Source organism: Oncorhynchus kisutch, linkage group LG14 (assembly GCF_002021735.2).
Source record: "Oncorhynchus kisutch isolate 150728-3 linkage group LG14, Okis_V2, whole genome shotgun sequence".
NCBI classification, from domain to species: Eukaryota; Metazoa; Chordata; class Actinopteri; order Salmoniformes; family Salmonidae; genus Oncorhynchus; species Oncorhynchus kisutch.
In genome coordinates, this window is record NC_034187.2 from 68,303,111 (window position 1) to 68,331,056 (window position 27,946).

The following is a 27,946-nucleotide window of genomic DNA, read 5'->3' on the forward strand; positions in this document are numbered from 1 at the left end:
GCACTTTGAGATATCAGCTGATGTACGAAGGGCTAAATAAATACATTTGATTTGATTTGATTGTGTAAGCTAATTTATAGTGCACATGTAGAGAAAATAAGAGGGAGATGGTAGTTGTGAGCATGTAATCATTTTCACTAAGCTCTCTGTTCTCTTTTTGGACCTAGTGAACAATTTCCCTCTTTCTCCTGGGACTGCAGCTTTCTATAAATCAATTTCCAAGCCATGGATCGTGTTCAGGATAAAAATTTATCAATGAGGAGTGTTTTGCTTCGTGAGTTAGAGAAGTGCTGAAATCCATCAGAAATATTTACATTTTAGTCCTTTACCAGACACTTTCCAGAGTGACTTAAAAATAGTGAAATTATCTGATAATAAAATTAACTGGCATGGACAGAAAATCCTACACTGAAAAAACAATATTTTTTTATCATAGCAGACAGATTTAATGCACAATGGACGTATCACAAATAAATATTGACACTCAGACAGCTGATGTTCAGCTCATTCCCTGTGATGTGGGAATTTCCCTCACAGAGGCAAAGAAGTAGATATATATACTCATTGTTGGTTTCTGATGATTCACAGAAACAACAACAGCTTTCACAGTGAAGACAAAATCAGTTCAACAGTATCCACAGAGATATGTGTCTCACTGACCATCCATCTCCTGCAGTTTAATCAAAGTGACTAGGGCCAGAAAGGGGGCCCCCAATAATTTCTTAGGGCTTTTTGAGGCCAGGCCTCAGATGAAAACATAAAGGCAAAATGTTTGGGCCAAACACTGGAGCTAAGCCCGACCATGAACATACATCATATATGATCCATTTCAAAGGAGCCCTATAAGCCTGTCAATGAGTCCAATTGGGTCTGTGTCCTCTCTCCTGAGAGCAGTTCCTGGGGATGACAGGTAGAGGGTGTGCTTCTGTGTTAAACACCCAGTCCTTCAGAGGCAGGAGATCATCGTCAGAGAACAGCAGGTACAGATACCTGTAACACACCAGAGAAAGAGAAGGAGAAGAAAACACTATTAAAATTAGGTACAAAAGGAAGCAAACACTGACACATATTACAAACTCCATACAATAAATGTACAATAGCGTTATGTTATGGTTATTGCTAGTGTAAAGCGCAGAGAAAATACAAAGATAGAGAAGGGAGGACAGGAAAACACAATTAAGATGAGATATATAGACAGGGACAAAGTAAAAACAGACAGATGACAAACTCTGTTCAATAGTGTTATGTTATGGTTATTGCTAATGAAAAACACAGAGAAATGACAAAGATAACACACGTGATGCTTGTATCTTTTCCTTCACTCACTTGAGTGTTTCTGCCAGAAAGAAACTCTGCTGTAAGTTGTCGTGTTGGATTATATGGCCGTAGACATCAATGATACCAGAGAACCCTGTGGCAAGTCGACAGTGTTGCTCCAGAGCCTGTAAAATAAAAGTACAATCCCATCTTCAACTAACCGTAAAAATCAGACCAACATTTCCATTTTACATGTAGATGGTTTTATGGTTAGGTTATTTTAGGGTAAATCACACATAGGACTACACTATCAAAATGGGCTGAGAATAAAAATATCACAGGATCATAGGTCAATTTATTGTAATGTATTTATCATTGCTATACAGTGCCTTCGGAAAGTATTCAGACCCTTTGACTTTTCCCATATTTTATGTTACAGCCTTATTCTAAATTGGATTAAAAATAAAATTTCCTCAGCAATCTACACACAATATCCCATAATGACAAAGCGAAAACAGATTTTTAGATTTTTTGCAAATGTTTTACAAATAAACAACAGAAATACCTTATTTACATAAGTATTCAGACCCTTTGCTATGAGACTCGAAATTGAGCTCAGGTGCAACCTGTTTCCATTGATCATCCTTGAGATGCTTCTACAACTTCATTGGAGTCCACCTGTGGCAAATTCAATTGATTGGACATGATTTGGAAAGGCACACACCTGTCTATATAAGGTCCCACAGTTGACAGTACAAGTCAGAGCAAAAACCAAGCCATGACGTCGTAGGAATTGTCCGTAGAGCGCCGAGACAGGATTGTGTCGAGGCACAGATCTGGAGAAGGGTACCAAAGCATTTCTGCAGCACTGAAGGTCCCTAAGAACACAGTGGCCTCCATGATTCTTAAATGGAAGAAGTTTTGAACCACCAAGACTCTTCCTTTAGCTGGCCGCTCGGCCAAGCTGAGCAATCGGTGGCCAGAAGGAAGCCACTCCTCAGCAAAAGGCACATGACAGCCTGCTTGGAGTTTGCCAAAAGGCACCTAAAGACTCTCAGACCATGAAAAACAAGGTTCTCTGGTCTGACGAAAGCAAGATTGAACTCTTTGGCCTGAATGCCAAGCGTCACGTCTGGAGGAAACCTGGCACCATCCCTACGGTGAAGCATGGTTGTGGCAGCATCATGCAGTGGGGATGTTTTTCAGCGGCAGGGACTGGGAGACTAGTCAGGATCGAGGGAAAGATGAACAGAGCAAAGTACAGAGAGATCCTTGATGAAAACCTGCTCCAGAGCACTCACAACCTCAGACTGGGGCGAAGGTTCACTTTCCAACAGGACAACAACCATAAGCACACAGTGAAAATAACGCAGAAGTGGCTTCGAGACAAGTCTCTGAATGTCCTTGAGTGGCCCAGCCAGAGGCCGCACTTGAACCCAATCGAACATCTCTGGAGAGACCTGAAAATAGCTGTGCAGCAACGCTCACCATCAAACTTGACAGAGCTTAAGAGGATCTGCAGAGAAGAACGGGAGAATCTCCCCAAATACAGTTGTGTCAAGCTTGTAGCGTCATACCCAAGAAGACACAAGGCTGTAATCGCTGCCAAAAGTGCTATAACAAAGTACTGAGTAAAGGGTCTGAACACTTACACTAAAGTTCAAAAGTTTGGGGTCACTTAGAAATGGCCTTGTTTTTGAAAGAAAAAGCTAATGTTTTTGTCCATAAAATCAGAAATACAGTGTAGACATTGTTAATGTTGTAAATGACTACTGTAGCTGGAAACGACTGAATTTTAATGGAATATCTAAATAGGCATACCAAGGCTCATTATCAGCAACCATCACTCCTGTGTTCCAAAAGCACATTGTGTTAGTTAATCAAAGTATATCATTTTAAAAGGCTAATTGATCATTAGAAAACCCTTTTGCACTTATGTTATCACAGCTGAAAGCTGTTGTGCTGATAAAGAAGCAATAAAACTGTCCTTCTTTACACTAGTTGAGTATCTGGAGCATCATCATTTGTGGGTTCAATTACAGGCTCAGAATGGCCAGAAACAAAGACATTTCTTCTGAAACTCGTCAGTCCATTCTATTCTGAGAAATGAAGGCTATTCCATGCGAGAAATGGCCAAGAAACTGAAGATCTCGTACAACGCTATATACTACTCCCTGAATACGTTCCAGAAGGCACTGTAAATGTATGGCCTCACCTCCAGAGCCTCCCAGCCCCACTCTCTGTACTTGGGGTCATGGGTCAGTCTCCACATGTACATGTAGCTCTCCACGACCTCTGGCCTCAGGATGTAATGCCTTTCGTTTACTCTGGGTGCTGTGGCCTCCGCTCCATCATCAAACCGGAACACCTCTGGGCCCAGCTTAGTGGCTGTTGGATTTTTAGGTTGGATTAGAATGGACAATGCATTATGCTAAACGTATTGTTTGATCTCCAGCACCTGTTGAGGAAACACTGGATATGCATATATTTCATATTTGTCATATTGTGCATATTTAATATTTTTTGTATTGTGCATATTTAATATTTTATTATTGTGCATAATTATGTAATATGCTGGAGAATAATCATACTAGAGAGAAAGCTGTATGAATACAATTGTTTCTGCCAAGGTGCTAAACTCAGGGATTGAGACCGGGGTTCAATCCCTGGGCATTATGTACCTAGAGAAGGGAGCGTTACAGCTAGATCACACCCTACAATCTTACAGGTTAACTTTATTCCCTGCAACTACTTGCATATGCTCTTATAATACTTTATTCTTATATAAATATACTTCTACACTAGATGTCCCTGGATGTCTATAGGCTACCCATATGCATATCTGTAAACACAATACCAGTCAAAAGTTTGGACACACCTACTCATTAAAAGGAGTTTTATTTGGACTATTTTCTACATTGTACTATAAAAAGACATCAAAGCTATGAAATAACACATATGGAATCATGTAGTAACCAAAAAGGTGTTATACAAATCAAAACATACTGTATATTCTTCAAAGTAACCTCCCTTTGCCTTGATGACAGCTTTGCACAGCGTTGGCACTCTCAACCATCTTCACGAGGAATGCTTTTCCAACATTCTTGAAAGAGTTCCCACATATGTTGAGCACTTGTTGGCTGCTTTTTCCTCCAACTAATCCCAAACCATCACAATAGGGTTGAGTTCGGGTGATTGTGGAGGCCAGGTCATCTGATGCAGCACTCCATCACTCTCCTTGGTCAAATAGCCCTTACACAGTCTGGAGGTGTGTTTTGAGTCATTGTCCCGTTGAAAAACAAATGATAGTTGAACTTAGCGCAAACCATATGGGATGTCGTATCACTGTCGAATGCTGTGGTTGCCATGCTAGCTAAGTGTGCCTTGAATTCTAAATAAATCACTGACAGTGTCACCAGCAAAGCACTCCCACACCATCACACCTCCTCCTCCATGCTTCACGGTTGGAACCACACATGCAGAGATCATCCTTTCACCTACTCAGCGTCTCACAAAGACACGGTGTCTGGAACCAAAAATCTCACACCTGGACTCATCAGAACAAAGGACAGATTTTCACCAGTCTAATGTCCATTGCTTGTGTTTCTTGGTCCAAGCAAGTCTCTTCTTATTATTGGTGTCCTTTAGTAGTGGTTTCTTTGCAGAAATTTGACCATGAAGGCCTGATTCACGCAGTCTTCTTGAACAGTTGAGGTGTGTCTGTTACTTGAACTCTGTGAAGCATTTATTTGAGCTGCAATCTGAGGTGCAGTTAACTCTAATGAACTTATCCTCTGCAGCAGAGGTAACTCTGGCTCTTCTTTTCCTGTGGCGGTTCTCATGTGATCCAGATTCATCATAGCGCTTGATTGTTTTTGCGACTGCACTTGAAGAAACTTTCAAAGTTCTTGACATTTTCCGGATTGACTGACCTTCATGTCTTAATGTAATGATGGACTGTCGTTTCGCTTTGCTTACTTGAGTTGTTCTTGCCATAATATGGACTTGGTATTTTACCAAATAGGGCTATCTTCTGTAATCCACCCCTACCTTGTCACAACACAACTGATTTGCTCAAACGCATTAAGAAGGAAAGCAATTCCACAAACGATCTTTTAACAAGGCAAACCTTTCATTGAAATGCATTCCAGGTGACTACCTCATGAAGGTGGTTGAAAGAATGCCAAGAGTGTGCAAAACTGTCATCAAGGCAAAGGGTAACTACTTTGAAGAATCTCAAATATAAAATATATTTTGATTTGTTTAACACTTTAGTTACAACATGATTCCATATGTTATTTCATAGTTTTGATGTCTTTACAATTATTCTACAATGTAGAAAATCGGAAAATAAAGAAAAACCCTAGACTGAGTAGGTGTGTCCAAACTTTTGACTGGTACTGTATACAGTGCATTTGGAAAGTATTCAGACCACTTGACTTTTTCCACATTTTGTTACAATACATCTATATTCTAAAATTGATTTAAAAAAAATTCCTCATCAATCTACACAAAATACCCCATAACGACAAAGTGAAAACAGAGTTTTAGATTTCTTTTCAGATTTATAAAAAAATAAAACTTTGCTATGAGACTTGAAATTGAGCTCAGGTGCATTCTATTTATATTAATCCTCAAGCATGGTGGTGGCAGCATCAAGCTGTGGGGATGTTTTTCAGTGGCAGGGACTGGGAGACTAGTCAGGGTCGAGGGAAAGATGAACGGAGCAAAGTACAGAGAGATTCTTGATGAAATCCTGAGCCCTCTGAAGCAGGTTATCAGACTGGGGCAAAGGTTCACCTTCCAACAGGACAACGACCCTAAGCACACAGCCAAGACAACGCTGGAGTGGCTTCGGGACAAGTCTCAATGTCCTTAAGTGGCCCAGCCAGAGCCAGGACATGAACCCGATCTAACATCTCTGAAGAGACCTGAAAATAGCTGTGCAGTGACGCTCCCCATCCAAACTGAAAGAGCTTGAGAGGATTTGCAGAGAAGTATGGGAGAATATCCACAAATACTGGTGTGCCAAGCTTGTAGCGTCATACCCAAGAAGACGAGGCTGTAATCACTGCCAAAGGTGCTTCAACAAAGTACTGAGTAAAGGGTCTGAATACTTTTGTAAATGTGATATTTCAGTTGTTGTTTTTTAAAAGAAATTAGCAGAAATTGAGAAAAAAACTTTTTTGCTTTATCATTATGGGGTATTGTATAGATTTGAGGGGGGAAAACGATTTAATCCATTTCAGAATAAGGCTGTAACGTAACAAAATGTGGAAAAAGCCGAAGAACATGGCTGACATTTTACATTCTCCAAACCAATTGTGCAATTTTTTGTTTTTGTGCCTTTTGTGTAACTTTTTTTTTTTTTTTACTTATTGTGTACATAATGTTGCTGCTACCGTTGCTTATGACCAAAAATAACTTCTGGACATCAGAAAAGCGATTACTCAACACAGACTGGAAGAAACTTTTTCCTTTAATGAGTCTGACGAGAAGGATGTCCTGCTTTCAATGGAACAGGCCCAGATCCATGCCTTTTATGTGAAGAAAAGACGCAGGAAAAGGGGAAGCAAATCGGGGATCTTTCTGAGAAGCCGGAGGCAAGCGAGTAAACTCCCAATGCCTTCCATTCTCCTTGCTAACATGCAATCATTAGAAAATGTAATTGATGACCTACTATTAGGGGCGGCAGGGTAGCCTAGTGGTTAGAGCGTTGGACTAGTAACCGGAAGGTTGGGTTAACTGCCTGAACAGGCAGTTAACCCACTGTTCCTAGGCTGTCATTGAAAATAAGAATTTGTTCTTAACTGACTTGCCTAGTTAAATAATGGTAAAAAAATAAGTAAAAAAAATAAGATTATCCTACCAAGAGGACATTAAAAACAGTGACATATGTTTCACCAAGACGTAACTGAACGAAGAAAAAGACAATATAGAGCTGGCGGGATTTTCCATGCACGGGCAGAACAGAGACGCTACCTCTGGTAAGACGAGGGGTGGGGGTGTGTGTCTTTTTGTCAATAACAGCTGGTGCGCGATGTCTAATATTAACCTTTTATAACTAGGGGGCAGTATTTTCATTTTTGGATAAAAAACGTTCCCGTTTTAAACGGGATATTTTGTCACGACAAGATGCTCGACTATGCATATAATTGACAGCTTTGGATTCCAAAACTGCAAAGATATTGTCTGTGAGTGCAACAGAACTGATGTTACACGCGAAACCCAGATAAAAATCCAATCAGGAAGTGCCGCATTTTTTGAAACCGCCTCATGCCAATGACTCCTTATATGGCTGTGAATGAGCTACGAATGAGCTTACGTTTTCTACGTATTCCCCAAGGTGTCTACAGCATTGTGACGTCTTTTCACGCATTTATGTTGAAGTTAGTTTGAGGCTACGTTACGCTCCCGCATGCGGGATGGGTAGTATCAAGAATTAAAGAAGTCTCGAGGTATTGCTCGCCTGAGGTAGAGTACCTTACCACACTATCTACCAAGAGAGTTCTCATCTGTATTATTCGTAGCCGTCTATTTACCACCACAAAGCGAAGCCAGCTCTCAACCAACTCTATCAGGCCATAATCAAAGAAGAAAATGCTCACCCAGAAGCGGCGCTCTTAGTGGCTGGGGACTTTAATGCAGGCAAACTTAAAATCTTTTTTAACACATTTTTACCAGCATGTCACGTGTAACCAGGGAAAACAAAATCCTAGCCCAACTTTACTCCACACACAGATGCATACAAAGATCTCCCCCACCCTTCATTTGGCAAATCTAACCACAATTCTATCCTCCCGATTCCTGTTTACAAGCAAAAACTAAAGCAGGGAGTACCAGTGACTCACTCAATACGGAAGTGGTCAGATGACGCAGATGCAACACTACATGACTGTTTTGCTAGCACAGACTGGAATATGTTCCGGGATTCATCTAATGGCATTTAGGAACACACCACCTCAGTCATCGGCTTCATCAATAAGTGCATCGATGATGTCATCCCCACAGTGACTGAACGTACATATCCCAACCAGAAGCCATGGAATACAGGCAAGGAAAGGGAGACTAATCTGGACACTTATAAGAAATCCCGCTATGCCCTCAGACGAACCATCAAACAAGCAAAGCGTCAATACAGGATTAAGATTGAATCCTACTACACCGGCTCTGACGCTCGTACAATGTGGTAGGGCTTGAAAACTATTACAGACTACAAAGGGAAACCCAGGTGCGAGCTGCCCAGCTACGCGAGCCTACCAAACGAGATAAATGCCTTTTATGCTCGCTTCCAGGCAAGCAACACTGAAGTATATGCACCAGAGCACCAGCTGTTCTGGATGACTGTGTGATAACGCTCTCGGTAGCCGATGTGAAAAAAAACTTTAAACAGGTGAACATTCACAAAGCCACTGGGCCAGACGGATTACCAGGACGTGTACTCAAAGCATGCGCAGACCAACTGTCAAGTGTCTACACTGACATTTTCAACCTCTCCCGGACCGAGTCTGTAATACCTACATGTTTCAAGCAGGCCACCATAGTCACTCTGCCCAAGGAAGCAAAGGTAACCTGCCTAAATGATTACCGCCCCGTGACACTCACGGCGGTAGGCATGAAGTGCTTCGAAAGGCTGGTCATGGCTCACATCAACAGTATCCTCCCGGACACCCTAGACCAACTCCAATTCGCATACCGCCCCAACAGATCCATAGATGACGCAATCTCAAACTCACTCCACACCACCTTTTCTCACCTGGACAAAATGAACACCTATGTGAGAATGCTGTTCATTGACAACAGCTCAGCGTTCAACACCATAGTGCCCACGAAGCTCATCACTAAGCTAAAGACTCTGGGATTAAACACCTCCCTCTGCAACTGGATCCTGGACTTTGACGGGCCGCACCCAGGTGGTAAGAGTAAGCAACAACACATCTGACACGCTAATACCGGGGCCCCTTTGGGGTGTGTACTTTAGTCCCCTACTGTATTCCCTGTTCACCCACAACTGCGTGGCCAAACACGACTCCAACACCACCATTAAGTTTGCTGACGACACAACAGTGGTAGGCCTGATCACCGACAACGATGAGACGGCCCATAGGGAAGAGGTCAGAGAACTGGCAGTGTGGTGCCAGGACAACAACCTCTCCCTCAATATGAGCAAGACAAAGACCTGATCGTGGACTACAGGAAACCTGTCTAGGACTGGCTGTGAAACAGCCAATGAAATTGCAGGGTGCCAAATACAAATCAACAGAAATCTCATAAATCAAATTTCTCAAACATTCAAGTACTAGGCACCATTTTAAAGATACAATTCTCGTTAATCCAGCCACAGTGACTGATTTCAAAAATTCTTTACAGCGAAAGCTCCACAAACGATTATGTTAGGTCACCACCAAGTCACAGAAAGACCCATCAATTTTTCCATCCAAAGAGAGGAGTCACAAAAAGTACAAATAGAGATAAAATGAATCACTAACCTGATGATCTTCATCAGATGACACTCATAGGACTTCATGTTACACAATACATGCATGTTTTGTTCTATAAAGTGCATATTTATATCCAAAAATCTCATTTTACATTGGCGTGTTATGTTCAGTAGTTCCAAAACATGCAGTGATTTTGCAGAGAGCCACATCAATTCACAGAAACACAAATTTTCAATGTTGATGAAAATTCAAGTGTTATGCATGGAACTTTAGATACATTTCTCCTTAACTTGTTATGGCTGCAATCCCGATATCGGGATAAGTGTCATCAACAACCGCTGAATAGCATAGCGCTACATAAAATAAATATTACTATAAATATTTCTATTCATGAAATCACAAGTGCAATATAGGAAAACACTGCTTAGCCTTTTGTTAATCTACCTGTCGTGTCAGATTTTGAAATGATGCTTTACAGCGAAAGCAATCCAAGCGTTTGTGTAAGTTTATTGATCGCATCATAAACATTAAGTACACTTAGCATCAGGTAGCTCGGTCACGAAAATCAGAAAAGCAATCAAATTAATCGTTTACCTTTGATGATCTTCGGATGTTTTCACTCACGAGACTCCCAGTTACACAACAAAATGTTCCGTTTGTTCCATAAAGATGATTTTTATATCCAAAATACCTCCGTTTGTTTGTCGCGTTATGTTCAGAAATCCACAGGAAAGAGCGGTCACGACAACGCAGACAAATTCCAAATAGTTTCCATAATGTCCACAGAAACATGTCAAACGTTTTTTATAATCAATCCTCAGGTTGTTTTTAAAATATATAATCGATAATATATCAACCGCAAATGTCTTTCACAGTAGGAGAGGGAAAAGCAATAGCTATCCAAATTCTGTTGCGCGAGCAAAACTCATGTGACCACTTGACGCAGTGTTATCGTTCTGGCTAATTTTTCAAAATAAAAGCCTGAAACTATGTCTGAAGACTGTTGACACCTTGAGGAAGCGATAGGAAAAGGAATATGGTTCAATATCCCTTTAAATCCAGCAAAGGGAGGCTCTGGAACATGGAGTTCTCAAAATAGAAGCCACTTCCTGTTTTGATTTTCCTCAGGGTTTCACCTGCAATATCAGTACTGTTATACTCACAGATAATATTTTGACCGTTTTGGAAACGTTAGAGTGTTTTCTATCCAATACTAATAATAATATGCATATATTAGCAACTGAGACTGAGGAGCTGGCCGTTTACAATGGGCACCTTTTCATCCAAGCTACTCAATACTGCCTCTGCAGCCATAAAAAGTTAATGCAACCACTGTGTCAGATTTTTTTTTAAACTTTACAGAAAAAGCATACCATGCAATAACCTGAGTACGGAGCTCAGAGCCCAAACCAGCCAAAATAAATATCCGCCATGTTGCGCAGTCAACATTAGTCAGAAATAGCATTATAAATATTCACTTATCTTTGATGATCTTCATCAAAATGCACTCTCACGAATCCCAGTTCCACAATAAAATGTTTGATTTGTTCGATAAAGTTAATAATTTATGTCCAAATTGCTTCTTTTTTTTAGGGTGTTTGGTAAACAAATCCAAACACGCGTTCAGGTCCATCCGAACGTCGGACGAAAAGTTAAAAAAGTTATATTACTGGTCGTAGAAACATATCAAACTACGTATAGAATCAATCTTTAGGATGTTTTTATCATAAATGTTCAATAATGTTCCAACCGGAGAATTCCATTGTCTGTAGAAAAGCAATGGAACGAGAGCTACCTCTCATGTGAATGCACGTGACTGAGATCGAGGCTGCTGCCAGACCTCTGACTCAATCCCTTCTCATTCGGACCCCTTCACAGTAGAAGCCATAAAATAACATTCTAAAGATGGTTGACATCTAGTGGAAGCCTTAGGAAGTGCAAAATGACCCATATCCCACTGTGTATTTGATAGGGGCTGAGTTCAAAAACTACAAATCTTAGATTTACCACTTAGATTTCCCACTGTTTGGACCTTTTCTTGAGTTTTTGCCTGCCATATGAGTTCTGTTATACTCACAGACATCATTCAAACAGTTTTAGAAACTTCAGAGTGTTTTCTATCCAATACTAATAATAATATGCATATATTAACATCTGGGACTGAGTAGGAGGCAGTTTACTCTGGGCACACTTTTCATCCAAAAGTGAAAATGCTGCCCCAATCCCAAAGAAGTTGTTTAACATCGATGAGGCTGTAGTGGAGCAGGTTGAGAGTTTCATGTTCCTTGGTGTCCACATCACCAATGATCTATCATGGTCCAAACATACCAAGACAGTCGTAAAGAGGGCACAACAAAACTTTTTCCCCCTCAGGAGACTGAAAAGATTTGGCATGGGCCCCCTGCACCACCGAGAGCATCCTGACCGGTTGCATCAAAGCCTGGTATGGCAACTGCTCGGCATCTGACCGTAAGGCTCTACAGAGGGTAGTACGAATGGCCCAGTACATCACTGGGGCCAAACTTCCTGCCATCCAGGACCTATATAATAGGCTGTGTCAGAGGAAAGCCCATAAAATTGTCAGAGACTCCAGTCACCCAAGCACTCCGGTCCCAGAGCGCATGGACCAAAAGGATCCTCAACAGCTTCTACCCCAAAGCCATTAGAATGCTGAACAATTCATAAAAATCACCACTGGACAATTTACATTGACCCTCCCCCCTTCCCTTGTGTACACTGCTGCTACTCCCTGCTTGTTTCTTACCTATGCAGTCACTTTGCCCCCCCACCTACATGTACAGATTTCCTCAACTAGCCTGTACCCCTGCACACTGACTCGGTACTGGTGCCACCTGTACAGTATATAGCCTTGTTATTGTTATTCTTATTGTGTTACTTTTTATTATTACTTTTTTATTTTAGTCTACTTGGTAAATATTTTCTTCTTCTTGAACTGCACTGTTGGTTAAGGGCTTGTAAGTAAGCATTTCACGGTAAAGTTTAAACCTGTTGTATTCGGCACATGTGGCAAATAAAGTTTGATTTGAATGCACTGTACATTGATTTTTATGTGGACCTATGAATATATAACTCATTATAGCCTCAATGTCCACCCTGTGAGTTATGCATCTTGATATACACAGGTTAACAGGAAATCAGATCTGTATCAGAAACTGAAGCTTGGCTTCCATTAGGTATTAGGACACAATCTCAAACTAACACTTTGTTCAACTGCACTGCCAGTAAATTGGTAGGTATCGGAGGATCTCCCTTTCACATTCTAACTGATGCCCGTCACTTTGGCAAGAAGCATGTTTGCAGGACTGTTCCTCTTTATAGCCAGTCTGTCGAATGTAGATGCAGTGATTTGCAATGAGAAGAAAGTTTGTGCCTTAAGAGGGTTCGTCAGTGAACATGAACTACAATTACCCCGATGCTGACTTTTTGCGGACAGGTGACTTAGTCTGGTTTAACAATGGCAGCAATAAGAAATGTAAGGACAAGACCATTCCCGAAGACTTCACAGATGACGAAAGGGTATTACAGACGTTTTGAGTGGCTTCATGACATTTGGGGGAATCTTCTATAAGCCAGATACATCTGGTACAAGAATGGGCAACATTTACCAAACCCTGAACATCAGCCTTTACCTAGACCCAGTCCGCAGTGAGGAAGCAGGCGGTTACTCCTGTGCCGTAAAAGGATGTGAGGATCTTCACTCTCCTGCATGTCTCCTTGGTAACTGCTGGGATGTAATAAACACAAGACCATCTGCGCCTTCATTGGGATACCTGTCAAAATCCCTTGCAATTACGCATTATGGGGCAGCAGGGTAGCCTAGTGGTTAGAGCGTTGGACTAGTAACCGAAAGGTTGCAAGTTCATATCCCCGAGCTGACAAGGTACAAATCTGTCGTTCTGCCCCTGAACAGGCAGTTAACCCACTGTTCCTAGGCCGTCATTGAAAATAAGAATTTGTTCTTAACTGACTTGCCTAGTTAAATAAAGGTAAAATAAAAATATAAAATTATCCCAGCATTCAAACCATCACACAATATGGTCAAAAATGGTTTTCAAATATTTGGACTTCCCGGATCGGGAAGAGCACCATGGTAACAAGGAGAAAGAGAACAAATTCCCGTTTAAAAAGCAAGGGGGTACGGTACGTCATACCGTGATCCATCCATCTGTCTGTTACAAACATACAAGTAAAAGTTACTCCTCCCACTGCAAAGGAGGGAGAATCAGTCCTGATCTCCTTCTGCAAGACTTCCTGTCCAAACTTTAGTTACTTAGTCCAAGGTCACGTTTCTACAGGCAGTCAGAAAAGGGCATTCAGGCAGCTACTTCTCTATTGTAAGAGGCTTTGAGAATTTCACTTATTGTGAAATATGGCCCCAAAAACACTTCAGTGTCAGTCAGTGGTAAAATAGAGGAGGGCAGTCCGTGACTCTGACCTGCAGCAGTGATGCCAACCCACCAGTGAAGTCTTAAACGTGGTACATGAGCAATGGGACTGAAGTCGTACAGACAGGAGAAGGAAGAGAACAGTACATAAGTGTCAGTCTGGGAGACATGATCCAGTACTACTGTATGGCTGAGAACAAGATATGAGCTCAGAACTCTACCCTCTTGGACATTAACATAGGTGTGTCTTCACAGTGTCTGTTTAGCTTTCTGTACTGGCTGTGGTGGGCACTGCCCTGGCTGCTAAAGCTTCAGTGCTCATCTACTGTACACTGAAGAGGAGAAGCAGGAAGTGATGTCAGAGAAGGAAGTGATGTTAGAATAGGAAGTGATGTCAGAGGAGTTAGTGCGGTCAGATGTGAGTGTGAGGACCAGAGCCTCTATTTATGAAACCCTTGACAACATCTTCGCAGACCCTGATGAGTATGACGACATACAGCGTGACACCTACACAGGCCTTCAGAGAGATCAGAGTGACACCTACACAGGCCTTCAGAGAGATCAGGGTGACACCTACACAGGCCTTCAGAGATCAGGGTGACACCTTTTCACATACAATGGCAATATGAATGTCCCTCAAACATTTTCTCAAACCCCTAACTTCGTACTTAAGTTCCCATATGACTTAATTGTCAGGTAAATATCTAAGGCAATGAAATTGAAAAAAAATGTGTAATGCTATTTAAATGTTATGTAAGAGATGTGACAATGTTATTGTTTTGTTATTGATCATGCTATTTCTGAAAGCTTGTTAAGTATTAACTAATAGTAATTCATCATTAGTCCATCCTTTTAGTGGATTCTTACTGTTAACACCTTTACAGGTGACTAACTATTAAACCTGTCAAGCAATAACTAATGATGTAATGCCATATCTGGTTGGGGGTGGGGCTTTGTTGGAGCATAGGACTGAGAGTGGTAGAGGATTGTTTTTTTGTTTTCGCCCTTCGCCTGTAAAATACTGAAAAGCCAAATAGAAAAACCTTGATTAAAAAAGCATTAACTAATGGCGATTTATTTTGAATCCATCCTCTTTGTGGGGCCCTATAGTAAAAACTGTTAAGACTTCAACTAATGAATTGTGAATATGCCATGACAGCATGTCAATTACAACACACTGTAAGGCATTTGATTGGGCTTTGAACTGTGTTTTGAGTATATATATAGATAGATGTGTTCCTACGTGTACGCCTGTAGGACTCGTGGCAGGTATGGGTGATGTTAGCAGCCAGGTCCAGTTGGTGCTGCCTGGTCTCTGGACTGCCGTGTTCAGCCCCGATCCCGATCATCCCTCCAGAGAAGCAGGCCAGGTGACCCATCCTGTGATCCAGGATACCCCCTCTCCACTCAGCCACGTAGATCAGCCCCCCAGGAGACCTCTGGACTAGGTTATTCTCTATGGCCTAAAGCAGTGTACAGTAGATGGGTATCATTAGTAAACAACATGTGAAGAGTTTCATTCCAAAACGCGATATATCCATTTTCAGAAATTGATATTAGTAAAACATATATATATATATATTTTTCATCAAATGTCTTTGCCTCTTTTCGCGATCTCTCTTCTCTTTTCCTGCTCTGTTCTATGGTTCTGTTCTTGTTCTCACGCTTCACCTATTGCTTTTCTGCTGTTATAGCATTATATGGCATAGCATGCAACCATTGACTGGCCATAGACTGGTATGTGTACCTCCAGTGCAGCATAGTACATTCTTTTAGCAACTTCATCTGTCCTGTCTGACATCAGGTAGGATTTTATTAGATACTCGTAGAAACTGTCACCAAGGGCCCCAATGGAGACATAATCTGAAAAAGATAAGCAATAACGCATGATCTGCCATGCCATGTAACACAAGTGGCTGTTCGCAGACAGGACAATAACATCAAAGAACAATGTATTCCTCTTAGTTTAATGAAGGACTGCAGTCACTCAATAGTCAGATGGTGACTTACGCTGTTCCCAATTCCCACTGACTGGGTTGAGAGCGTTTGGGTAGAGGCCACGTGGCTTGTCCAGCTGGTTCAGGTGTTTCCTAATATTCATAACCTGAGGGTGTAGAGAAGTAAGAGGGCGAGAGAGACAAAAAACAAGTTCATTTATTTAACAGTTGAGCTCAATATGGGGTATTCTTTCTAAGTACGTGTTATTTTCACATTACATCTGATTTTAAAGACTTGAAAACAAAAGCATTATATGTGAGGCTTGTGGAGTTACAGCACTCACCTTCTCGGTATAAATGGGATCATTGGTGAGTTCTGACAGATGAACAAACTCCAGATGCAGGGTTCCAAACTCTGCTAGAACACTGCTCCTCCCCAAATCCCCTCCGGACCACCTCCTGGAATCACTAAAACAGGAACAGACATGAGAGAGAAATGCTAGCCTGACAACTCACACTAAATTCTTCTGCTGCTTTGTCGTTTGCTACATACTTTAGTCTGAGACAGCCATCATTGAAGTCGTTTGTGGTGACGTGGAGCGATTGAATCGTCTCCAACCAATCAGAGTATCAAAGCCAATTACGATTATTCAAACCGCCCACGTGTGTTTTGGCTCTAGCCCAACCCATTCTGTTTCTGGACCAATCAGACAACCCCGAACTTGTTCACATTCGGTGAAGCGTCGGGGAGGTACTCAGATCCAGAACCATTCCGGAGAAGTCTGTGGGCACGGCGTAGTGTTTGGGTAGCCAGGCAAGAGAAATGTAACATTTGAAACCTGCCTACTGTATTCTAGAAGTTGTACCAGCAATAACACATAAATTATATATTGGGCACATTCAGAATTTTATGAACACAATGATCCTACCAATTTGCAAGTTCTACATTTGTTGAAATGTGAGGGTGAAGTTGCTAATATTGTTCGGTTAGCTGAATTACAACTTGACATCCAGGGGTCTGTGTATTTTTTATATATAGGCCTAATAATAAAGAGGTCATTTAAATGGTAAAAATGAATTTCCTTTTAATGTGGCATGAACACAACCAGTCATGATATTTTCATCTGACTGTCAAACAAATCACTTCAAAAAGGTAGGCATGTTTGTCTACTACAAAATAATTCCAGAATTCAAACTGCATGGCATTTGATGAATGGAAATAGACATCTGTTACAAAACACCAAAAAGTGTGTCTAATGTCATTCAGTGATTGCCATTGATTAGGCCTAAATTAATTGATGTGTCTTGCTGACAAATTTATATTTTTTTGTAGTTGGGACACCTGAAATGGGGCTGAAACTGTCCTGGGAAAAACGAGATGCTCACCCTAACACACACTGTCAACTTACTAGACTAGGCTACAATGTGTATTACCATGAACCTCAAATACAGTGGGGCAAAAAAGTATTTAGTCAGCCACCAATTGTGCAAGTTCTCCCACTTAAAAATATGAGAGAGGCCTGTAATTTTCATCATAGGTACACTTCAACTATGACAGACAAAATGAGAAAAAATAATATTTAAAAAAAAAAATCAGAAAAATCACATTGTAGGATTTTTTTATGAATTTATTTGCAAATTATGGTGGAAAGTAAGTATTTGGTCAATAACAAAAGTTTCTCAATACTTTGTTATATACCCGTTGTTGGCAATGACAGAGGTCAAACGTTTTCTGTTAAGTCTTCACAAGGTTCACACACTGTTGCTGTTGGCCCATTCCTCCATGCAGATCTCCTCTAGAGCAGTGATGTTTTGGGGCTGTTGCTGGGCAACACAGACTTTCAACTCCCTCCAAAGATTTTCTATGGGGTTGAGATCAGGAGACTGGCTAGGCCACTCCAGGACCTTGAAATGCTTCTTACGAAGCCACTCCTTCGTTGCCCGGGCGGTGTGTTTGGGATCATTGTCATGCTGAAAGACCCAGCCACGTTTCATCTTCAATGCCCTTGCTGATGGAAGGAGGTTTTCACTCAAAATCTCACGATACATGGCCCCATTCATTCTTTCCTTTACACGGATCAGTCGTCCTGGTCCCTTTGCAGAAAAACAGCCCCAAAGCATGATGTTTCCACCCCCATGCTTCACAGTAGGTATGGTGTTCTTTGGATGCAACTCAGCATTTTTTGTCCTCCAAACACAACGAGTTGAGTTTACCAAAAAGTTCTATTTTGGTTTCATCTGAACATTTGACCTTCTCCCAATCTTCTTCTGGATCATCCAAATGCTCTCTAGCAAACTTCAGACGGGCCTGGACATGTACTGGCTTAAGCAGGGGGACAAGTCTGGCACTGCAGGATTTGAGGCCCTGGCGGCGTAGTGTGTTACTGATGGTAGGCTTTGTTACTTTGGTCCCAGCTCTCTGCAGGTCATTCACTAGGTCCCCCCGTGTGGTTCTGGGATTTTTGCTCACCGTTCTTGTGATCATTTTGACCCCACGGGGTGAGATCTTGCGTGGAGCCCCAGATCGAGGGAGATTATCAGTGGTCTTGTATGTCTTCCATTTCCTAATAATTGCTCCCACAGTTGATTTCTTCAAACCAAGCTGCTTACCTATTGCAGATTCAGTCTTCCCAGTTTGGTGCAGGTCTACAATTTTGTTTCTGGTGTCCTTTGACAGCTCTTTGGTCTTGGCCATAGTGGAGTTTGGAGTGTGACTGTTTGAGGTTGTGGACAGGTGTCTTTTATACTGATAACAAGTTCAAACAGGTGCCATTAATACAGGTAACGAGTGGAGGACAGAGGAGCATCTTAAAGAAGAAGTTACAGGTCTGTGAGAGCCAGAAATCTTGCTTGTTTGTAGGTGACCAAATACTTACTTTCCACCATAATTTGCAAATAAATTCATTAAAAATCCTACAATGTGATTTTCTGGATTTTCCCCCCTCATTTTGTCTGTCATAGTTGAAGTGTACCTATGATGAAAATTACAGGCCTCTCTCATATTTTTAAGTGGGAGAACTTGCACAATTGGTGGCTGACTAAATACTTTTTTGCCCCACTGTATATGTAGGCCTACTGGTAGCCAGTGATGTAGCGGTAAAAATAATGGTGGGTAAACTGATTGTTGGTCGCGGTAAAAAAAAAAGTAACTCTCCCTATACTTTCAATGCATTATTAAAAAATGTATATATATAAATATATATATATATTTTTTTAAAAGGTGGTTAAATGGCATTTACTTGCTTTTACTCTCCACTAGGACTACACCAATGCTGATAGCCGACCCTCTCAGCCAAGGCAATTTTAAAGACATCAACACACGCAGAATAGCCTACATTCAAAATAATAAGTTACTTGAATCTAAACATAGTTCATGAGTTGTCCATAATTCATGAGTTAATGCTTTGGAGACCTCACAGATCATGTGACATAAAACACTACCTTTTTTTCCTTACATTAATTACATTTATGACAGTGTTATTTATCATTGTTAAGCATTTAACAATTGAATTAGAACATTGAACCTAAAACCTGTACGAATCATTGATCTTGGAGATCTCTGAAAATGCACTGTAAGTGTAACTATGCCTACGTAATATTTCATGATGTTTCGCTGTGAAAACAGTTCTCATGAGCACACAAATCCAGAATAATGTAAGGCTATGCCATTGCAAAATCGAATGCTTCTAAGCGAAATAGTCAACTATAGGCCTACTGTCATTAACGTATAATTGTTGGATGGATTGGATGTGCATTGGTGTCTAGCTGTGAGCTAGTTGTCTCGTGATATTGTTGACCATCATCATCATCATCATCATCTGATCAAGGAAAGAAAACAAATATTGATAGAACATAATGAAGCTAAATAAAATGGTCTGTTACTTCCGACGCAGAGATCACCAGTACCCTCGCGCATCTGAAAAACAAAACAACGAGCGCTCCAAACAGCTGACCGACAAAAGCAAACAATGATAAATCAACGGATAAATCAAATGCATTGAAATAAAGGCTATTTTTAACAAAGTCGCATGGCAAACAAATGTCGAAAATGAGGAAGTACAAAGGAACATCTACACATAAAGGAGGTCGAAATTCAGCACTACTGGATGGACAGCACCGCCACATAGAAATACATTTTCTAAACCATGACAGATAGGTGGGGGGTATTCATTTCATTGGTAAATATGAAAATAAAATATTCCAATGTATTTACAACTGCATTCTAAACAAATAGGAAACATGTCAAATTGACATTATTTCGAGACCCTCCCTAAAGTTGGGACTTTTGTTGCATTTAGGGGATTTAACATCTCATTCAGGGGAGCTGAGCCCCCGACTCCCCCGTAATTCGCACCATGGTTAGCTGAATAACTTACATCCAACTGAAATTGGCTACGTAATATTTATGTACTAATGTATAATTTTCTCTGCTCTTCTGCAAAGGTGCTGGCTATCATGCTCTCTAATGCACATGGTGGAAATATCAGTGTCTTGCCCTAAAATTTGTAATTTCACAGGCTTTTTATTTCAGTGTTTATTGGAGGTAGCTGTAGTCAGACAGAATTATATGCGGTAAGCTCTAACCAGCTTCGATCACACAGAATAATCATTTCTAACTGTGACAAGCCTTGATTGGCTAGGCGGATAAGTACTTGTTGTGACAGAAAAGCGTTGATTGGATAGAATTACCATTATAGGCTGAGACAATCTATAGTTGTGTCTTGGATATCCTTCTTTTAGTCCAGTTGTCAGCAAACAGCACAGTTCATGTCTGAAATATTATTTTGTCTTTCTGATAAAAGAACCTGGAGAATAATCATGATGACAAGAGTCTATTCTGCGATAGATTAGGAGCAGATCCTGACCTGTTAGTCTTTCTCTTCGACCCAAACCTGTTCCTCATTCCCTTCCATAATATTCTATATTTAGATCTGGAGGAGGGGGATGTTGATCTTCCTCCACTCTGAGCCTCTGTCATTCCCAGACACCTGACACATCGATCCCAGATACGCCTTTGACTGACAGCTGGGGAGAGGGAAGCTGACAGGCTGCCAGGAGCACCAGCTTAGCTTACCCTCCCTCGAATGGCCATGGCAGATTGCTTCATACTTCTCACTGACTTCACACTTACTTTCCCTAGGGACTAGGAGGGAGAGCTGGGCCATCAGGCAAAACTGAACATAATGACTCTCACTTCTGCAGTGAAAATGAGTTTTGAGTAAAAATGAACAGGATGGATTTCCTCTCTCGCTCCGATCCAAATGTCTTTTCCACTGTGGTTTTAATAGTATTACCGTGATTAGATAAATCCAGAGTTCATCAAGTGTAATGCATGATGACACACTGCAACTAATTAGATCATGATATATAGTCCTGCAATCTATTTACAGTCCAAGAATTACACTACCTACAACAGCATAGCTACAATGTGTCAGTTTATGTCTATTGCTTCAGTGAAGACTACCCTGCTCCAGCAGAAGAGGTATTGTATACCAAACTAGGAAATGCTACCCACCCGGCCAGGTTGACAACTCCATGTGGTATGCCTGTGGGAGTGTTGAAGGCAGGTAACAGATTTTTCCCCAGCTCCACCACTTTCCTTTTAAACACCTGGAGAGACAAGAGAGCTGTTCAGTTCAGTCCAGTTAAATCAGTTCAGTTAAATCAGTTCAGTTAAGTCAGTTCAGTTAAGTCAGTTCAGTTAAGTCAGTTCAGTTAAGTCAGTTCAGTTAAGTCAGTTCAGTTCAGTCAGTTCAGTTCAGTCAGTTCAGTTCAGTCAGTTCAGTTAAGTCAGTTCAGTTAAGTCAGTTCAGTTAAGTCAGTTCAGTTAAGTCAGTTCAGTTAAGTCAGTTCAGTTAAGTCAGTTCAGTTAAGTCAGTTCAGTTTGGTTGAGACAGCTCAGTTGAGTTTGGTTCAGTTGAGTTCATCTAAAGTAGTAGATGAGTGACTTTATGGGACAGCTCAGGGCTTCATGCCCTCTTCTATCCCTCTTCTCAGTGTCTGTCTGGTTGCGGGTGGGGTTTGGCAAGGGACAAGGAAAGGGGAGGAGTGTTGTAGTCTTCGTTGTAGTTCACCTTTTGTAGACTGCATCTAGTTCAAGCTCTTCTATGCTGAAACCACATTGTCAGTGTATCACTTTTCAGGAAGTGTTAATAACAGCTGTGGCAAAGTTGGTGTCCCATTTATCGTTTCCTGTCCTGCATGTCCCCAATGGAAAGGTGCCTAATGACTCTCCTTGTTGTATCCAGCAGGGCTGCGACAATACCAGTATTACACACATTTTTACATAGCAAAAATAAAATGTCTTTGGTCCTTTAAAACCTGCTTTATGTCAAATATTGTGTTCTATAGCTTAGAAATAAATACAAGTGACTCTGGATGACAACATAATCATGTTTGTTTTCAACATTAAATCCCTCTTTGTGTTTTGTTTCCATACCACAATACTAACAAATATCTCAATACTGGTATCATACCATGCTCTAATATCCAGGTGGACTACATAAGTATTATCTAATGATACACAACATGTATAAATCCACAGGCACAGCTAGACAAACTCACAAAACATGACATGCAGCTAAAAGAAAGAATTTCACCAAAGTAAAGCCAAAGCTGGAGTCAAAGAAGAGCTTGGGACACTGTGGGCCTGTAGCAGTGTTCCGTCTATCTGAAATGGTGCATTCTTTTAAAACAAATGACTGCCTCTGTTTGAGAAAAAAAGCAGCCAGCAACCACAAACAAGCAGTCTTGATTAACCCTCAATATAAAAGTCAGAGAAAACTCTCTGCAGGATTTAATGAAACTGGTACTGTGATGAGTATGCTATGTTTACTTTCATTTCTGAAAAGACTGTATCAAGATAATAATCCAGCTCTCTCTTTACAATTATTTAAGGCTTGAACAAGTGTCCTTGAAATTGCACAGCCTGTAATCACATCAAGAACTGAGAGCACAACCTTGTGAAGAAAAGTGCTCTGGCAGAGGAAGGTAATACTGGTAGTCATGTTGCCATGGTAATCTGAAAATATACTGTAATATCACCCAGTGTAATTGATCACCATACAAGGAGAAAAACGGGCTGTTGGGAGTTGTCCATGGTGTCGAATGTCCTCCCAACGGTCATACCTGGGGCTGTATGTGTTAAATGTCTCAGAGCAGGAGTGCTGCTCTAGGATCAGGTTCCCCATGTCCATGTTATCGTAATCATTGTGATCTAAAAGGCTAAACTGATCCTAAATCAGCACTCCTACTCTGAGACACTTGATACATACAGCCCCAGATTTTAAGACACTGTTTAATTAGAGAAGGCACAACTGAGCCATAAAACGATATTCTTAATTACTTCATAGTCTGGTTCTTGATCCTGTTCCCAGCTGTGATAACTGACCATCCCCACAATGGATCAACTGCAATGGAATCATTCTACGACAGAGCCTGCTTAGTTCCGAAAAAGAATGCCTCGATTGTGGATAAATTCCAGAACTCAATCAACCTACATAATTTCAGTGGTGTGTGTGTGGTATTGATGGAATTCTCTAATCTGTCCATTATCGATGCATTATAGGATATATACGTTTTGACAACTGCACACATCAACCAGGATGTGATGGCGGTTCTCTTTGATTCTAGGTCATTTATTTGAACGGCCACATTATCAGGCAAGAGGATGTAGAGCTGTTTTCCGGATGACAGATGTCTTTAGGCCTCATATAACGGTGGGAGACATTATAGCTGAGTAATACTGCTGTTAAGCAATGTAGAAATGTGATGAATAAACTATGATGGATGGATCTCACCTCCTCTCCTGTTAGGTAGTAGGCAGACAGCAGGCCACCCACGTAGCGGATATTCACTTCAAACAGAGACGCCTCTCCACCCTGTGGGGGAAAGAAAGAAAGAAAGAAAGAAAGAGAGATTGCTTTTCATTACAGACGATGGATACTTTCTATTGTGTCTGACGGGCTGTCGGAGGTTTGGTTCCAGGGTTATTTAATTAAGGATGTTTTTCATTTTCTTCTCAGTGGGCATAATCTCCCTGCCTGAACCATGATTGATATGCAGGTCCAACATTCTCAGAGTGACGTCCCTAGCGTCCTAGCGTGTCTTGCACGCTGTTCTGGATTAGATTTAAACAGCTGGATTAGATTTAAAGTGGCCTATGTATAGCCCCACTGACAACATTAATTATTTGTAATAAGGGAAAAATGACCCACTTACTACATTGAAGTTCAGGTTGTTCTCCACCCACTCCTTGGCCTCCTGGTACTCTTCACCAAGCCCCATAATGTAGAGGGTATCAAGAGAGTCCACGATAGAGGCACCTCTTAACCCACCTGTGACACCAACACACCAACACACAATGGACTGCACTGCAGACTAGAAACATTAACTGCTATGGACTGCACTGCAGAGACATTAACTGCAGACATTAGTTTGTAAACTTTCATGTAGGTAGAGCATGTTCAGAAGCAGGGTACTGGTATGCCATATAGTACGTCCAGGGAGCCATTTACTCACCAAATGTCCTGCCATCATTGCCATTCTTGGAGAGTGGTCGCAGCTCATTCTCCCCCCATGCGTAGCGCTTATAGTTGTCCCAAGCGAACTTCATCATCTGAAATAAAAATACATGTGGTAGAATCTCAGTGAAATAAGTATACTAGTTTTAGTGAATAACAAACAGATGACAACCTTTAATTAGCTTCAATATCAAAATTGAACAGCTCATTGCAGTGGTTTCATAATGTCCATGAAATGATATCATTGCAATAGGATGAAGTCATTCAAAGAATCACATTTCTGTGATCCGAGGGCTCCCTCTGGAACCCCCAGTGACATTAGTAACAACCAACACCCATTCATCTCCTCACCCTACTTATTCACGTGGCCTAGGTTAATGCATAGAATGGCTTTCACATTATATTATCGGAATATGCATCTAATTTTGCCAAACTAACTTCTCTCACCATGGGGTCTGTTTATATCTCAAGAGCTAATAACCTACTCCATGAAACAACTCCTCTGCCTGCAGTCCTTTTCAACAATCTACCAACAGTGAGTCGCAATAAGCAGTAACTGTACCGGTATATCAGTTTGTTTCTTATTACCTCTTGGCATAGATTAGCAGTTATCTGGAGGTAACTGTCAGTAACTGTGTGAGGGAAAGAAAAAGAGAACAAAAGAAAAAGGCTGTAGTTCTGTTGACACTGGCTCTGGCTTTTGTGGTGATAGGACAATGTGTGAGACAGGTGGAGAGAGCAGGGAGAGATGAACTTTGGAGAGTATGTGTTGCTTTATTCATCAAAACAGCAGTACCAGTGAGGAAGACAGACTGGCCTATTCATGATATTTCACCGGTAAAGCCTTGGGGTTGACCTTTGTAATCAAGATGACCTATTCTGGATGGGATCTTTGGCACCTCTGAATCATCTGCCTTCAATAAAGTATCAGACGGCCTTATTTCCCCTCCAGAGGTTTGGTAATGACACGGAGCATCCATTGACCAGAACATTAGGAAGAAAGAAAGATCTTGAATGAAAATTGAAGGGGTTTTAGTTTGACATTTAAGCTTGCTTGGCTTTGTTGCAGCCGTGTCAATGTCATGTTATACTTCCTCACAATGAATATCCAAATGAGGCCAAAGATAAGTCACATTCTCCTTGCCAAGAAATGAACAAGAACCCAAGTTAGACCAATATCTGGCAGTACAACTCTTAACTGATATGATACTGTAATAGCTTTCTGAAGTTTTGGGCCTCTATTTCTATGAAAGAAAGCTTCTGTTTGACTGTAAGTAGCCCTATTTATGAAAAACAGATCAAAAGAATAAAGGCTTCTGCTTCATTCAGGAGAATCGTGGCTGAATAGCAACATAGATCACTCAGTCTACAGTTGCTCTACAGTCATGGGCTTTGCAAATAGTTTGACGGGTAAATAATATATCTCTATTCTCTGTTTGAATGAAAGAAGCTAGTGTACGTTGTGTGTGGGAATATTCACCCCCCTAGTTGCTGTGTGTGTGTGTGTGTGTGTGTGTGTTTGTGGCTTTGGAGATGTTTGTAATAAGTAGTGTCAGGTAAAGGCTAAGGTGAACAGCGGATGTGACTGTTGGGAGTCAGGAGAATCATCATGTTTGACAGTCAGGAGGAACCCGTGCCCCAGAATAAGGAGGTGCACTGTACGTTCTAAATGGCATCCTATCCCCTATATAGTGCACTACTACTCATAGGGCTCTGGTCAAAAGTAGTGAAATATGTAGGGAATAGGTTACCATTTGGGACAGAGACCCAGTGTCTGGACAACTGGAGCAGCCCTGCCAATCAAACAGCATTACCTCAAGAGATCTGTACAGTAGGCTTTATGACCCCTGCACCACCTCTGCCAAGCCACATACACTTACCATGCAGCACCATTATTGACCTGAAGATTTGCAGCCTGCTGATGAATTTGTCTGGCTTTTCAAAAAATGCCAACTGCATTCCCTCATGGGCAACAGTGAGGAGACACCTTATCGTTTTCAGTCTGGGGGCTGTGCTAGAATCCAGGCTATTTAGTATAAAATTCACAATAGATCCTTATTAATTTAAAAGTGTTAATCATTGAGTAGACCTACAGCCTCAAGCATGTTGTTGCCATTAACAGTTATTTGCTCAAAGACATTGATTGCTCAAGCTATTATTATCCTCCTGCCTTCTCCACATAAACCTGTCTGTAACACAGCGTTATCCTATCCTATTATGATACCATATGGCAATGCATAGGCCTATCACCACCGCCTCTTACCTCTTTGACTTTCTCCCGACGCTGCAGAGATTCAGGATCACTAGGTTTTCCATAATTTGCGCCATATGGCGGTTTCAGCATACAATTCCTCAACTTCACTCTCACAGGTGAGCGCGCCCGAATCGATACCACCACGCCCCTTGTATGCACCTTGTCGTCGGCAGCGTCACCTTCAGACGTATGTTCCATTGAAATTGTTCCTTGACTTTCCTTGTTATTATTTGTCTGTTTTCCATTTGAAGATGAGAGTTGTGATTGTATACGTAGCACTCCAATATCGAACCGAGCGGCTCCAATGAGCCCAATGGGTGAGCTGGGCTGTGCACTTTGTCCATTCATCGAATCGGTGATAACTGCCGAGTTGTCCGAATTATGTTGAAAAATACGTTTCAAACGAGATGTTTCAGGCAAAAAGAACAAAGCTCCAAATCCCAGACTTCCGAGAAACAGTAAGAATAGAAATGTCTGCGGTAAACGAAGCCCCACGAACGAAGTTTTACCTGCGAGCGTTTTGGAAATCATCTCGTCTCAGTTTGCCAACACAACAGCTACATTGTTGATAAAGTCAATTGTTGTCTCCTTACATTTTCCCTCGTGGCCGTTACAACAAAAATAAAATAATTTAACTTATTTAGTTTGAGTAGAATTCCAACGTTAAATCTTCCCAGAGTATGGCGATTTTATGAACGCACGAGCCATTCTTAATCAGGTCTCGTCCACTCAAGCATGTTTAGAATTGTGATACACTGTACAGTACCTGTGTGAAGCTAGCCACAATAAGGATTAGCCATAATAATGGAATTTGCGGTTCGGCTTCAAAATAATAGTCCCCAATTGAAACTGATGAACGGATACAAATAGTGTAATAATTTTACATTTTAGTCAGTTAGCAGACGCTCTCATCCATAGCGACTTACAGTTAGTGCATTCATTTTAGAATAACTAGGTGGGACAAGCACATATCACAGGCATAGTAAGTAAACTTCTCAATAAAGTAGCTATCAGCAAAGTCTGAGCTAGATAGAGTGGAGGGGAGGGGGGGGGGGGGTGTATATAAGATACTCTTTGAAGAGGTACGGTTTCACATGCTTTGAGAAGATGGGCAGGGACTCTGCTGTCC

General features: G+C 41.2%; 1 protein-coding gene across 2 annotated transcripts; it reads right to left on the reverse strand.

Moving 5' to 3' along the window:
* Positions 1-228: 228 nt before the first annotated feature.
* LOC109904669 (mannosyl-oligosaccharide 1,2-alpha-mannosidase IA) lies at positions 229-27,589 on the reverse strand. 2 transcript variants are annotated; one of them, XM_020501851.2, is made up of 12 exons: positions 26,827-27,588; positions 24,562-24,658; positions 24,262-24,377; positions 23,841-23,921; positions 21,557-21,651; positions 16,386-16,509; positions 16,115-16,208; positions 15,852-15,967; positions 15,348-15,567; positions 3,473-3,645; positions 1,327-1,442; positions 229-990 (listed from the first exon to the last, which is right to left on the reverse strand). In XM_020501851.2, the coding sequence occupies exons 1-12, from the start codon at positions 27,346-27,348 to the stop codon at positions 852-854; spliced, it is 1,893 nt and encodes a 630-aa protein (XP_020357440.1). In that variant the 5' UTR covers positions 27,349-27,588; the 3' UTR covers positions 229-851. The 2 variants fall into 2 exon arrangements, 1 of the variants encoding a protein (XP_020357440.1); XR_002257189.2 differs by lacking the exon at positions 3,473-3,645 and having other exon boundaries at positions 26,827-27,589.
* Between the last annotated feature and the right edge of the window lie 357 nt (positions 27,590-27,946).